Here is a 15,500-nt window from a genome sequence, read left to right as displayed (position 1 = left end):
ACAGCTTAGTGGGCGTGCAGCCACGCAACTCAGGTGGCACTCGAACCCGTGGGCTGGGACTCGAGCCCAGTGAGAACCCACTAACTTTTAATCGAGATCACACATCTGGTCCCGGGACTTAATAAAGCTCAGGTTCTTTATGTCTCATCGCAGAAAGAATTCAGTGAGAGACAAAGTAAGAAGTGGATTTATTTAGAGAGAAACACACTCTACAGGCAGAGCGTGGGCCATCTCAGAAGGCTAGAGGCCCCCAAATAAGGGGTGGTTTGTTTTTATGGGCTGGGTAATTTTACAGGCTAATGAGTGGGAGGATTATGACAACTCTAATATTTTGGGGAAGGGGCGGGGATTTCCAGGAATTGGGCCACCACCCACTTTCTGATCTTCATGGGCAGCCTCGGAACTGTCCTGGTGCTGGTGAGTGTGTCATTTAGCTAATGTATTACAATGAGCCTATAGTGAGGCTCAAGTTCCACTGGAAGTCGAATCTTACGCCACCTTGGACCTAACTGATTCTAACCAGTTTATGTTGTATCCTCCACGGCTATGTCCTTCTTTTAGAGAGGACCTGTTTCAGGTGGGCAAGGACAAACCAAGGGCAAGTGAGGCTGCATGGAGTGAACGAGGGATTGTGGGGCTGGGCAGGGTCGGGGGGTCTGGGGTTTTTATTCTAAGGGTGTTGGGAATCCAGTGGAGTTTTTTAAGCAGAAAATGACATGTCTAGAGACCTGAAGAGGATGGGACCACTCACATACGAGGGGAGGGAGAGAAGCAGGTGACAGGGAGGAGGCAATGAGCTTCGGAGGGGCACATCACTCTTAAAGCAGCCAGCACGTAGCAGGAAACACGCCCACAGCTGTAAAAGCCGGGCATAGCATTGAGTCGCACGTGAATCACCATCTCTGTATGAATCTGTGCTTTTCTTCTGCCTCACTCTGCAACTTAATCACTCCCACCCCCACTGCCTGCTGCCCCCAGGTCTCTGCTTCTGCTCCTCCCTAACTCGGGATGTCCTCAGATATTTGCTGAGCACCTCCCCCAGGCTAGGTGCTGTTCTGGGCACCGGGAATGTACGGATGAACTCGCTGGTCCTCGCCTTCCTCCCATATGTCGGCCAGTCAGACCTCATCCAAGCATCAAGCCTGTCTCAGATCCCACTTTCTCCGATCAGGGAGTCGGACAGACCCGGGTTGGGATAACACTTGAGATGAGCTGGACCCACTCAAAGTGTGGCAAGCCCCAGAGGGATTTCCAAGTAACTTAACTGTGTCCTGGAGGCAAAGCTCATTTTTAAAATGAAACTCTGGAGCATTTTGTTCTGTATTTCATATACATTCTTGATTGATACCTACCAATAAAACTGGGCCTAATGTTCTTCCAAGAAAAGAACCGTATGGGATAACCCAATACCACTGTGTTTATGCACCCTTCTTCCCACTTTTATTCAAAATGATACTACAACGCAAGAGGGAAGAGATATGGGGATATATGTATATGCATAACTGATTCACTTTGTTATAAAGCAGAAACTAACACACCGTTGTAAAGCAATTATACTCCAATAAGGATGTTAAAAAAAAAATGATACTACAGTAATGGAGTAGTTATCTATTGCTGCATAACAAGTTACCCCAAAATGTAATGGATAAAACCCCAACCAATATTTATTATCTCACCCAGTTTCTGTAGTTCAGGAATTTGAGGGGTGGGGGTGACTTAGTTCTCATGAGTTGCAGTCAAGATGTCGGCTGGGGCATCAGTCATGTCATCTAAAGCCTCGAGGGGAGCTGGAGGATCCCCGTTCAGAATGGCTGCTCATGTGGCTATTGGCTGGAGGCCTTAGTCCCTCACCACACGTGCTTCTCTCTAGGACTGCTTGAGCGTCCTCACAGCACGGCAGTTGGCTTCCCCCACAGTGAGTGATTCAAGAGAGAGCCAAGAGGAGGCCACAGTGTCTTTTATGACCCAGCCTGGGAGGAAACATTCCGTCATTTCCACAGGATCATATTGGTTACCCGTGTCAGCCCTATTCAGGGTGGGAGGGGCTACACAGGGCATGAATTCTAGGCGGCAGGGATCATTGGGGGCATTTTGGAAGCTGGCTGCCGAGAAAAATAATAGGCGCCATGTAACAAACATAATTTAGCCACTTTATGTTCTTGGGACATACCGTCTCATTTGACCCTTACAATAACTCTGTGCGGGACAGACAGTGGGAGGTGAAATAGCTTGTCCAAGACCACCAAGCTAATAAGTGGTAGAGAGGGGTCCAAACTCAGAGGAGAGTGAAACCAACCACCCCATCAATAGTGTCCAGCAGTGCCCTCTGCCACAAGCCTGTCTCCTGGCCTCTGGAGAATTCCTGGACCTTCCTTGTGCTGGGCCTTCGTTCCCCAGGCCCATGGTGTGGCCTGTCCTCCCGGCTTTGCCTGGCCTGTGCCCACAAGGGGCCCCCAAAGGCGTCTCCTCTCGCTGGTGCTGACTGCCCCTCATTCTCACTGAAGCCTCAAACCATGTTCTGTGGACTTTGCTCTCATTCCCACTCCTGCTCTGGGACCCTCGGAAAAAGCCTCCCCAGTTCTAGGCGGGCACCGGTGGTGGCCCGGGCTTGGAAGGTCTTGTCCAAACGTTGGCTGACAGCCATGGTGTTGCCAATAATCCTTCCTGCCTCTTTGACCTCCATGAGTTTTTTGTTTTGGTTTGGTTTGGTTTTTTTTACAGAGATGGTGTCATCTTTGCAAAGAGATGTGTTAGTAAAGGATGATCAAGTTCAACAACTAAAACAGGAGGTGAATCAACTAAAAAGTGAGAACAAAGAAAAGGATCTCCAGCTCGAAGCCCTCAACTCCAGAGTGAGTGTCGGGTCATCACCAAATTGTAGCTGCGAAAAGCAGACACGGTGGAGTCACATGACACACGGTGGTGAGATGAGGCCAGTGCCCAAGGGCACAGGGAGGTAGCTGCTGGGCAGGTGGCCAACTTCTTTGCAGCTTTTCAAAGTACAGCGTGTATGTGGCTCAGAATAAGCATAATATATATTCAAATCCAGCAAACATTTTCTAACCCCATTATAAGTTAGTTTGTTTAACCCCAGCGACAAACACACCTATTAGCATATATTGCCATTGCAAAGTTTAATGTTAAACAGAACAGGATCTCTCTGTGAGCAAGGACGACCACACGGCTGCATCGTGGTCCCAGCGCCACTGGTTCTCATAACTGCCTTCAAAGCAGAATGTTTGAAGATCCAGATGCAAACACGCAGACTCTCATTTCTCCCTTAGACTTTAGTGTGTAGAATTTCTCTATGGAAAATGAACGTGGTAGGCAAGCAAAGAGCTTTTTACGTGTAACTTTGACTATTTGCAAATCTTGCCTTCAAGGCAAACTTCAGAATCCTGACTCTATAGGATAAGATTTCTCAGTATTTGTATGATGTGTCTGTTTCTGTGAGTCAAGGTAAAACCTCAAAGCTTTCATCTCAGGTGGCAACTCAGAGATTCCCAGCAGCTACCCAACGGGTTAGCTAGGTCTGCATGGGGGTGGGGTGAGAACAGATCTTGAGGTTCCAAGGAAAAGGCATAATAAGTAATACCTGGTACGTAGTACCATACCCAATTTGGAGCTGGTGAAAGGCACTGCATGAGCTTTGAGGTCAGACAGACCAGGGTCCAATCCCAGAGCTTTCTTTTATTGTAACTTATTTGGCCTCCATTTCCCCATCTGTGAAATGGGGATGACAAAATCGTTTTCCGAGAAGTGGGAATCTGGTTTTCGTTGTGCTCCTCTGCCTCTGCCCCGGGTCAGCTGCCTGGCCAAGCCCTCTGCATTCGTTTCTCCCAAGCGGAGTGTCTTCCTAGGCATGTGCTATAGCTGTTTTATGTGGTGTGTGTGTGTGTGTGTGTGTTGGGGACGGGAAGGGGGTGCAGAGCTGGTGCTAAGTAGAAGGAATATGCAAAGACAGCACCTGCTTGGCTCTTCTACCTCCTGAAGTGCATTTGGATGATTTATGTCCCCGTTTCCCCTTCCTCATTGACCTTGGAATGAGGTCCCTTCTCCTCTAGCCTGTGCCGGCCAACAGCACAAGGGCTCTTCACCACCAAGGGCTCTTCACCACCAAGGGTACTGCCCTTGTGAACATTTGAGATGCCTTTTTTTTTTTAATGACATACATCATGTGTGTTAATTTTAGAAAAATAAGTAGATGACATTGAAAAGAAAAAATAAAAAGAGAGGAGAGGAAATGCTACTTTGAGAAATCAATGTTAATATTTTCATGTACGTTCCTCCAGTCTTGTTTCTATATATTACCTAGAAATCAATCAATCAATCATTTTATAGTGAATTTATACTATGCACATTTTTTAAATTTTTAAATACTTACTATTTCCCGTGCTAATAAATCAACGCTCTTATCCTTGGTCTTAAAAGCTACATACTTTCTCCTGGATGTACCCAGTGTTATGAAGTGGTCTGCTGTTATAAACAACACTTGGGTTGTTGCCTCTTTTTTTTTTTTTTTCCACTGTTACTGACAATTCTGTGAAAAGCATCCTTGAAATTACAGATTTACTTATTTCTCCAGTCATTGCCCTTAAGGTACATTCCTAAAGTGGGAATTGCTGGGTCAAAAGAAGGCACATCCATCCTTATGACCTTAATGCCTGTTGCCGAGCCGCCCTCGGGAAAGACAGCTCCGTTTACCCCTCCACACCAGCCGGGGCAGTTGTGTCTTTGAGATGCAACCTGCACAAAAGCCCTAAGATGGACCCGAGCTCACTGGTTCCGCTCCCCTCCACCCTCACCGGTCACAGCGTGAAAACATCCCAATTCCCGCACCCTAAGTACCCAGACTCTACAAAGCTGGATTTCCCCTGCGGTGAAGTTTGCTGGCTTTTGAAGAGGAATTTAGACACTCTATTCCTCAGAACTCATGAGAGGGGTGAACTGGGAACGACTGCAGTATCCCGTGCTCCCATCACACAAATGGTCTCGCCTCTCGGAATTCAGAGGTGTGATTGGGTTATACAGCAGGAAACACTCCTGGGCGTGAACACAGGGACTTGGGAGCCCCAGCCAAGCCCCCGTGGCCTTGTCCTTTTTCTCCACAGTGCTCAGTGCTGAAAGAAGAGTTACAGAAGGAAGAGGCCCAGAAGGAGCACTGGGAAGCTCAAGAGAAAGAGTTAAAACTCTGCAAAACCGTGCGTTGAACCTCCTCACCCCTAGGTGTCCACAGAAAGCCTAGATTTTGACCTTCAGGGTTTTGGAGGGGTTCCTTGGCCCATTAGCTAGCACAAGCTCTGGGGCTTTATGGGTGTTTGTCTGTTAATGTAGTCTCATAATTCTTTGATTTGCTAGCCTCAAAGAGATGGGTGAAAAGACCATGGAAAACACACTCTCCCCAGATCTTCTGGGCAGTGGGCTCGAGGCCCCTCATCAGGTTTCCCCTGGGGAAAGGGACGGGAGGTGGCCACCATATGCTGCTAGAAATTCACCGTGGTCCCTACCCCTGCACTTGTGATGCCCAAACTCTCATGATCCACTGTCACAAGTTTTATCACAGCCCCGGGCACTGTTATTAACACCACTCTTCTTTAAGCATTTTTACTTAAATACATTCAATTTTACACCAATTCATAAAAACAAAATAAAAAGCAAATGTATCACTGGCCTTGTATGGAAGGTGAACATAAAAATTAATACAATGACAAGATGACCGCTAAATGTAAATGTTCACCCCCTGTACCAGCCGAATCCTCGTGCACATCACCAGGCATACGTTTTCCATCCGTTGGGAAGGACGGTGCCTGGGACGGGGGAGGAGACATGTGCTCTTCTCTATGCCAGGAGCACACTTCTCTGCCTCAAATGAGAAAGAAGAAAAATGTCATTGTTCTTTTCTTCCAAACTGTGCCCATTGTGTCTTCCAAACAGCCCTTATTTAGATTGAACTCAAAAATATACCCCAAGGCAAGAGATTCTAATGAGTGGATAGGTATCTTGTACTGTTTAATCCAGGATCCATGCTGATCTTCAAAAGAAGCTCAGATTTTCCCTCACCCAGCACTTTCATTGCATCCGTTGAAAGTCCACTTTGCCTTAAAGATGTAGAATTGTCCCCCACGGGAAGGAATTAAGCGAATCCCAGACTAGGTTTCTGCCTTAATGAAGCGGATGAAATGAGTTATGAAGTTGACTTCCCTGTTGTTGGAACTCTTTCAGCAAATCCATGACATGGAGAAAGAAATGAGGAAGCTCAGGGAGGAGCTGAAAAGGAGCAGTACCGAGCAGAGCCTGATCTCTAAGACGCTGCGGGAAAAGAGCAAGGTATGGCAGGGACGGGTCAGCCTGGCAACCACTCTGGGGCAAGCACTCCACCTGCATCATCTCTGTGGATCCTCACAGTGACCCCATGCGGTCTATACTGGTATTGACCCCACTTTACAGCCGGGAAAACTGAGGCTCACAGAGGTGAAGGAAGTTACCCAAGCTCACTTGGATAAAGTAGCTGTGACAGAGCTTGAATCCAGGTCTGACTGACTCCAAAGCTCCTGTGTGTAACCACTACCCTAGACTGCCTTCAAATCTTTTTTTTTTTTTTTAATTTATTATTTATTTATTATGTTTATTTTTGGCTGTGTTGGGTCTTCGTTTCTGTGTGAGGGCTTTCTCCAGTTGCGGCGAGTGAGGGCCACTCTTCATCGCGGTGCGCGGGCCTCTCACTGTCGCGGCCTCTCTTGTTGCGGAGCACAGGCTCCAGACGCGCAGGCTCAGTAGTTGTGGTTCACGGGCCCAGTTGCTCCGTGGCATGTGGGATCTTCCCAGACCAGGGCTCGAACCCGTGTCCCCTGCATTGGCAGGCAGATTCTCAACCACTGCGCCACCAGGGAAGCCCTGCCTTCAAATCTTAATTGTGAAATTATCTAGGAAAGAATTGATCCATTAAATCAAGTTTGCCAATGATGTTGTTCCAACTTAAATTCTCATATTGATTTTTTTTTGTCTTTTTGTTCCATCAGTCACTGAGAATGTTTTTTAAAATCTCATCATGTTTGTAATTTGTGTGTTTCTTCTTTCAATATTAATGATTTTTGCTTTATATATTTTGAGGCTGTGTTACTAGGTGCATATAAATTTAGAATCCTAATACTTCCTGTAGAACAAAACAAAACTCTGTTAGGACCGTGTCTGTTTGTTTGTTCTTTATTCATCCATCCATCCATCCGTCCATTCATTCAAATAAATATTTTGGGGGGCCTATCCTGTGCCATGCCCTCTTCCAGGCTCTGAGAATTCAGCAGAGAACAAGACAGACATGATCCTTCCCCCTGTTATGCTCTAGTGAGGGAGACAGAATAAACAAGTAAACAAATACATGCCCTAATATTTAAACGAACTAATGACTCTCCTTCGAACCTGGTTTTGAAAAAACAATGAAAGTAACAGGTCCTATAGGAATTATTAGTGCAAACAGCTACCTTGACATGTAGCTGACACGTTAATGAGCATCTTTTTCTTGAACTGAACCCAATTTTGCTGAAATATTCCTTTCAGTTATTCTCCCATTTCAGAGCTTTCCTGAGCAAATGACATGTCTTTTTCAGGTGCATGGATGAGGCTGAATTATTCCCACATACCTTTTTTTCTCTGCTATACCACGTGGCTTGCAGGATCTTAGTTCCCCAACCAGGGATCAAACCCAGGCCCCCAGCAGTGGAAGCACGGAGTCCTAACCACTGGACCACCACGGAAATCCCCACATACCTTTTTTTTTTAACTGAAATATATTTGACATATACTATTATATAATTTCCACGTATCTTTGAGTATCAGCAGGTCACAATTTGAGTATTATTTAAAGCGGCTGCCGATATCTGGGGGAAAAAAGTGTTTTTTTACAAAGAAATTATCTAGAAATAATTACACTGATGCATCATGCTGTTTCCTCCCCTACCGCTGGAGCTTCACTTATAACTGAAGGAGAATATTTTATAACAAGGCATATATGAACCAGAGGCTCCCCTGGTTTGAACTCAAATCGAGTTTCATCCACTGACATTTTAGTTTCTTAACTATTCTACTGCCTGCAGAGCATTCCACCAGAAGTGTAAGCCACGTGGCAGGTTGATTTATTGTTCTGATTACTTTATGTGTTTTCCCTGGTCCCCAAAGGTGTGTGCATAATGATTTGCTCTCAAAGATCTTCGATCCGCTACAATATCACTAGAAAATTCTTACCTCCATGTGCTCTTATACGCCTGTGCTAATTAGAAGCCAAATTATTATCTTGAAACAATCACTCCTCCTAGCACTATTAACTTTCTTATGATTCAGTGCCCATTTTATTACACAGCTTAACAGACATTAAACATCTTGGAATTTATGCCAATTACAAACAATATGGATATTTATTTTGGTAGTAAAAGTATCGAAGAGGTTTGAAGACTCTTGGAGTTTTCCAGCAATCCGAAATCCTAAAACACTGACACTTAGATTGAAATATTTTAAATCTGTCATAAGCACTGGAGTCTTAGAGGGGAATGTATGTTTTCCCTTCTAGAAGTTTGTCTCTGTGTGTTCTGCCTCTGGTATCATGCAAATAAAAGCATTAAGCTGAGAAGAACTTACAAACACTTTCAGTGTTCCAAGGATCTTTTATGGAAAAGTTGTATGTCCCCCCAACAGAGAAAAGTAAGATGTGAAAGAATTTTTTTACTCAAAGTTTCCAAAGCACAAACATGCAAAACTATAGCCTTGGGGAGAGTAGGGGGCAGAGTGGCCTGTGTCCCCACAACTTCTAGCATAGACCCCCCCCCCATAATGTCTCAGGTGCCCCAGGGAAATAGTAAGTGTAACTGCCCCAACTGTCATACACTCTGAACCATGACGGTACAGGAAACGAGTCAGAAAACTTGTGAGACCTTGACGCTTCTGTTAATTCTACCAGAGTAATAATGACAAGATTTCCAAGGACACAAACCAAGACCAAAGGCTGTGTGCGCCATCTGGTGGCCAGGTCACCACGCCCGAACCCCATTACCTGGGCATGCCCACCCCCTCCCCGCAATCTTTTTTTTTTTTTTTTTTAATGTGATGCCCGCAACCTGGTCTGATGGTAAACAGGGAAATTCCTGTATTTCTTCTTTTGGGGGGATTATTTTTATTTAAGATACTGAGTCTCTATTTACTCTTATAACAGTTACTTTTAATTTAATGCACGTTTTTAAGTTTAAAAAGGGAGCTGCTTCTACGAAAAATGCTAAGAAATTATAGTGGGGCTAGCCAAGAGACATGGGAAAAATAGTGAAAGTGGTATATGAATGACTGAAGTTTAGGAACTCTCTTAGGGTGGGGTTACCAGATAAAGTAAGGACACCCAGTTAAATTTGAATTTTAGAATTTCGTTTTAGTGTGCGTCCCAAATATTGCATGGGACACACTTGCACTAAAATATTAGTCATTATCTGAAATCCTATTTTAAGTGAACATCCTTTTTTCCTCCCCTATATCTGGCAAACTTACCTTAGGAGAACAAAGAAATTGCACCCGGGACTTCCCTGGTGGCGCAGTGGTTAGGAATCCGCCTGCCAATGCAGGGGACACAGGCTCGAGCCCTGGTCCGGGAAGATCCCACGTGCCGCGGAGCAACTAAGCCCGTGCGCCACAACTACTGAAGCCCGTGCGCCTAGAGCCCATGCTCTGCAACAAGAGAAGGCACTGCAGTGAGAAGGCTGTGCACCACAACAAAGACCCAACGCAGCCAAAAATAAATAAATAAAATAACTAAATTTATTTTTAAAAAAAGAAAAGAAATTGCACCCTTCTCCTTGTCACTTCCATTTTGATCTATCAAAACAAGCTAACTCTTGTCCTGTCTACGGACTGCGTGGCATTTATGCCCCAATAAACGTGTCCCTGTGGGAGTACTGAGGCCTGACATCTGAAAAATCACGGGGCAAAGGCCCACAGTGCACCTTGAGGTGGGAAAGACCTGGCCACTCAGAACAAGCAGTCTGGCCACATCAGACCGAGAGGGAGGGGGTTCCGGGCCCAGCTCTCTTTCCCAGCCTCTCGGGTACCTGCTCTGCGGAGGCCGAGGCCTGGCAGCTACTTTCGGGCTCTTACCAACGTTGCCTTTGATGGAGAGCCTTCCGCGCCCCACGTGTAGACCTAGACCCCTGGAGGGGGGCCCGCCCTCGAGGGGGCTCTGAGCCATGGACTTAGAGGGTGCCCACAGCAGCGTTAGATAGAGCCGGCCTGTGGTCATCCCACCCACGATTCCGGTATTTCCTCTTAATAACAACCACACTGGTGTTTAAGTGAGCCTGGCAAGGCTTCCAAATGCACACATGAAGATTACCAACTACCTTCCCCAGAGACAGACGAGGGAAGCTGAAGCTAAAGCACCCCGTGGGTAGTCAGAGGAGAGGACCGTCACGGTTCATTCCCCTGTGCCATGTGCCAGGCATGATCTGAGCGCTTGTACACATGCTAACTTATTAAAATAACTTCTAACAATCCCATCAGATTGGGACTACCATCACCCCGCGTACAGACTGGAAAAAAGGAAACAGAATACGGTGTCCTCCTTGTGTTCACAAAGCCCGTAAGTGGCAGAGACAGGACTTGAAGGCCACAGTCCGGCTCCCGAGCCCGTGCCATGCTTTACAGCCTCTGACTTCTCATGCCCCTTCCCAGAGCCGCCTGGGAAGGAGGAACCAGGCAGCTAAAGACTGGGTTTGAATCCTACTCCACCTCTGACCAGCCGCACGATCCCGAGCAAGGGACCTCGCCTCTCTGAGTCTCAACCTGCCCCCTTGCAAGATGGGAACGTTAATGGGAACATCAGGCTTCAGCAACGCTGTGAGGAGTATCAGTGTAGCATGTGTGAACGGGCTTTGTAAACTCTGGAGTGCTCTGTGAGGTATAAACTACCCACTGTTATCATTAGAGGGAATTCAGTTTATAACCTGCTCCCGTCTCTTGAACTTTGCTGTGCATCCAGTCACTGCTGGATGATCTGGAACCAACAGCTGGTCTATTTATGGCTGAAAATCCGCAGGTCATAGGAAGACAGTGGCACCTGAGCCCCTGGGTGGCCACAAAGATAAGGTTCGTGTCTCGATGACCTATGACATGGTGGTCACTGAAGGAACAGGCCCCCTCCCTCCCCTTCCATTAGTTATAACTGAAAAGCTTGGTTTCCCCAACGCCCCGACCCAAGATCAACCCGACTCTTTGCCCAACGTTGGAGAAGTACCGGCATGTCCTGCAGGCCTGGCTGGCCCCCTCTGACTGTGTGTTGCCTCCTTCCACAGATCAGTGCCCTACAGCAAGGCTACAGCCAGGTGCTATGCCAGACCCTGTCTGAGAGAAACTTAGAAATCACATCCCTGAAGAACGAGGCCGAGAACTTAAGGAGGGATACCGCCATCACATCAGGTGAGGCCCTTCTGCATTTAGGCCCCAGAGCTTCTGCCCTCCCCCTTCAGACATCACCAGTCAACCACCACACCTATGCCCGTGACCTGGGTGCAGCCTCAGGGATCCCCCGTGTCGGTTCATTAGAGCTCTCCCTCAGTGGAGGTTTCTTGCCACCCAGTTCCGAGGGCAGGGCCTGATAAATATTTGAGAGAATGTTATCTCTTGGCTACAAGGTCTCCTGAGCACCGGCCCCACCAGGGAGAACACAGGTCACTTTGTGGCTTGGGTGGTTCCACAAACCGGCCTGAGTGCAAACTAGAGTGTGGACAAAATGGGGTCACTCTTTTTTTTTTTTTTATGATTTGTATGTGTGTGTGTTTTATTATATATTAGTCTCTTAAATCAAACAGAAAACAAAAAGTGGAGCTACAAACCAAAGCTACAATAGTACTAGCTTTTCTCATCACCCGTCTATCTACTTGTACCAGAGGTCTTTATTTCTTCATAAGGCTTTGAGTTACTATCCAGGGTCCTCGACTCCAACCTGAAGAACTCCCTGTGGCAGGCAGGTCTGGTGGTTAAGAACTCTCTTAACTCTTGATTAACTGGGAATGTCTTGATTTCTCCCTCATTTTCTTTTTTTTTTTTTTTTTAAACATCTTTATTGGAGTATAATTGCTTTACAATGGTGTGTTAGTTTCTGCTTTATAACAAAGTGAATCACTTATACATATACATATGTTCCCAAATCTCTTCCCTCTTGCGTCTCCCTTCCTCCCACCCTCCCTATCCCACCCCTCTAGGTGGTCACAATCTCCCTCATTTTCGAAGGAAAGTTTTGCTAGATATAGGATTTTTGGTTGACGGTTTCTTTCCTTCAACACTTCAAGTACATTGAGCCATGCCATCTGGCCTCCGAGGCTCCTAATGAGAAATCTGATCATGACCTACCTTCCTGGGAAATCTTCTCTCAGCTTCATAGACTTTCCTAATGTACCTTATCGTGTCTTATGCAACAGAACATTTTGTATAGTATCGTGAAGTCAGTTAAGTTGTAACGTTATTTTGAGACCAGAATTTAAGGAAAAGGAATTGAATATTTCAAGTGTAGACATTATGAGGTCTTTAAAATTATTACCCATTTTCAAACTAGAAATAAAAAGGCCACTGAAGTATCCTACAGATTTTAATTTATAACAAAGTGAATACCAATATCTAATAACACACGTAAAGAAAAATTTCTTTGGGATCCTTTTTCCTAAGTGTAAAGGGGCCTTGAACTCAAAAAGTGAGAAAACCCCTGTGGTTTATCCCCAGCGGTGATGGGTCCATTTCTTGCTCTGACCTCAGAATGCACCACTGTGATGTACTTCACAAAGCCCTATAAAAGAGAAAGGTGGGCCCAGGTTTTTGGTCCTTAGAGCCCAGGAAGCTGCTTTTGGTGACCTGACGGCCTTGGACCTACAGTTAGCTTGTGTTTTCCTTGTTTCTGCCATTTTGTTGATTTTCGTTTCTCTTTTCTCTACTCTTTTTTATTTGTCTCATTTTTCTTTCTACAGTTAGCATAGTGAGTATTGTTGGTATAGTTAATACTTGATTAGCATAGTTAGTGTAGTTAGTACTAGTTAGCGCTGTTGGTACAGTTAGCGTAGTTAGCGTTGTTAGTAGAGACAGCATACTTAGCCCTGTTAGTACAGTTAGCATTGTTAGTTAGCGTAGTTAGCGTTGCTCGGTAGTGCTGTCAGTCAGTGTAGTTAGCAGGTCACCAGGATGCAGGGCCTCACAGCCAAATCTGCTGGCAAGGCGGCTCATATTGATGACTTCGAGATCCTCCACACCATTGGTGAAGGCACCTTCGGTAAAGTGAAGTTGGCCCGGCACATTCTGACCGGGACACAGGTGGCTCTCAAGGTGATTAAGAAAAGGCGTCAGAGCTTCTCAAGTGTCCAGGCACTTTTCCGGGAAGTGTGCGGTATGAAGGCTCTGAATCACCCCAATATTGTAAAACTGCTGTGGACGATTGACACAGAGGAGGCATTTATCCTGGTGATGGAGTACCTCAGTGGGGGGGACATGTACCGCTATTTGAAGATCCATGGCCGTATGACAGAGGCGCAGGCCCGTGGCCCGTTCCAGCAGCTGCTCTCCGCCCTGCAGCACTGCCACCAGAGGGGCATCGTGCATCGGGACCTGAAGCCACTGAACCTCCTCTTTGATTCCAACATGAATATTAAACTTACAGACTTTGGCCTCAGCAACAAGTGTGATGACACTGGCCTACTGGACACGATCTGCGGCACAGCCCCTTATGCTGCCCCGGAACTCTTCCTGGGGCAGAGCTACAGCGGCCCTGCGGTGGACGTGTGGAGCTTGGGAGTAGTGCTGTACACCATGGTAACTGGGTCCCGGCCCTTTGTGGGAAAAGACTTCCAGGAGCTGCGGAAGCAAATCCTACAAGGGCAATACCCCATCCCACCTTATCTGTCTTTAGAGATAAGGGATCTATTACAAAAAATGATTGCCCTCAGCCCCAGTGACAGAGGCACCTTACCTGACCTCATGAGACATGCTTGGTTAAACATGGGCCAGAAGGAGCCACTCCAGCCACCCTGTGCAGAGGACCTGGAGGTGACAATGGTGAGGACTCCGGGCTTGACTTGCGACCAGATCCAGGACACTGGGACAGGCAGTGTGAGCTCCGTGAAACCCAAGGTGGGGGTCTCCATCATAACTGTGAAGCCCTTCTCTTTCGGGGACCTCAGTGGCAGTGAACTTGAGCCTTCTCCAAGCCCTGTGGTGTCCTCCCTGCAAACCAGTTGGCTCTACCAGAGAAAAAATGTGCAGCCGCAGGAAGACCAGCAGGCAGGGCAGAAGACCGGTGAGTCTGCCTGTCCCCCACCCAGCCTGGAGGCGAGGACTGCCACCCCCAGCCCAGGCCCCCAGTGTGGCACTGGGACATCCACCTCCAGCAGCAGCAGGATTGGAGCCCCGGAGAGAACCAGCTGCCCCCCGGGTGTGTCCAACACTGGAAGGTCCTCCCACGCTGGGCAGCCTGAGAGTGTGTCCTCATCCACTGTCTCTGGCCAGAGCCAGAAAAAGCAAGGGGTGGCTGGGAGAATCTGGAACTTTGTTTTGAAACATCTTTGTTGCAAGCTGCCCAGCATGAGGCGTCATAATAAAGTGAGCCCATGTGAACCCCATGCATGACCGAGGCAGGAAGGTCAGGCCGCCGCGCTCCCTGGGGCCCCGTCCAGTGGAAGACGAGCGCGTTCTCTGCACGGCCTTCAGAAGCATCGTATCCAAGACCCTGGCCAGCTCAGAGGATGGTCCGGAGCAGCCCGGACGACCAAAAGCGAGGCCACCGTGGCTGCAGGTCTGCCCCTCAACCCCCACCTGGGTGAAACTTGAGAGACTGGACTGTCATTCCTGGGGCACGTCTCCCCTCCCCCACTCTTCTGTCTTCCGTGTTGGTGGGGGAGGGGGATAGTTCTTGTTCCAAGAACTCCTTGGTTCTTCCAATTCTAGTTAATAAACTTGATGCTCCGGAAAGATGTATCACACTCTGCTTTGCGTCGTCCCTGCACAGAATTGGGGCTGTGCATTTTCCAGTGAGACAAGCGTGGACCCATGTGGTGCTTGGAGTTAATCGGAACAACTGGTTCCCTGGTTCAATAAGCCCTTGAACACACGGGTGGCTGGAGCAGGTACTTCCCAGAGGCCTCTCTCTGGGGGCACATGCTCTCGGACGCATCACCTGCACAGTTCCATTGGCTCTCGTGCGCTTACAGGTCACTTGCCGACTGCGGAATTCTCACCGCTAGACACAGAGCACTCTGACCACGTGCCCGTGAACCACCTCGAGGGGCCGTCCCAGATGTGACAGGGCTGGAACCCAGCCACCGGCTTCTGGAGGTGCTCACAGAAGGCCTCGCTCACTTCCTGCCCTTTGGCCATTACACACTGGGGTCTCTGAACTCGGGCTCCCAAGTGGCTGCAAGTGGCAGAACAATGTGTCCAGCTACCAAGTTCCCAGAAAGTCTCCAAAGCCCCACCCATCTATTGCACTTGTAAATACC

The 15,500-nt window shown here is 47.5% G+C and overlaps 1 protein-coding gene and 1 pseudogene across 3 annotated transcripts in view; both read left to right on the top strand.

Moving 5' to 3' along the window:
• Window positions 1-6,546, top strand: part of LOC309639692 (forkhead-associated domain-containing protein 1-like) — a 79,281-nt gene extending 72,735 nt beyond the window's left edge. The window contains exons 9-11 of one of the 2 annotated variants that reach the window (XM_082417241.1): window positions 2,722-2,852; window positions 5,112-5,201; window positions 6,223-6,546. In XM_082417241.1, the coding sequence (XP_082273367.1) occupies window positions 2,722-2,852; window positions 5,112-5,201; window positions 6,223-6,408 (407 nt within the window). In that variant the 3' untranslated portion in view covers window positions 6,409-6,546. The remainder of the gene's footprint in view (window positions 1-2,721; window positions 2,853-5,111; window positions 5,202-6,222) is intronic. The other variant, XM_082417242.1, reaches the window with a different exon arrangement.
• A 3,631-nt stretch (window positions 6,547-10,177) lies between these two features.
• LOC309639710 (serine/threonine-protein kinase MARK2 pseudogene) lies at window positions 10,178-15,247 on the top strand (annotated as a pseudogene). The gene is made up of 2 exons: window positions 10,178-11,442; window positions 12,228-15,247. The product of its transcript is annotated as a serine/threonine-protein kinase MARK2 pseudogene (transcript).
• Window positions 15,248-15,500: the final 253 nt, after the last annotated feature.

Source organism: Balaenoptera physalus, assembly GCF_965194825.1.
Source record: "Balaenoptera physalus genome assembly, chromosome: 1".
In the NCBI taxonomy this organism is placed as follows: domain Eukaryota; kingdom Metazoa; phylum Chordata; class Mammalia; order Artiodactyla; family Balaenopteridae; genus Balaenoptera; species Balaenoptera physalus.
This window is presented reverse-complemented; position numbering and strand designations above follow the sequence as displayed.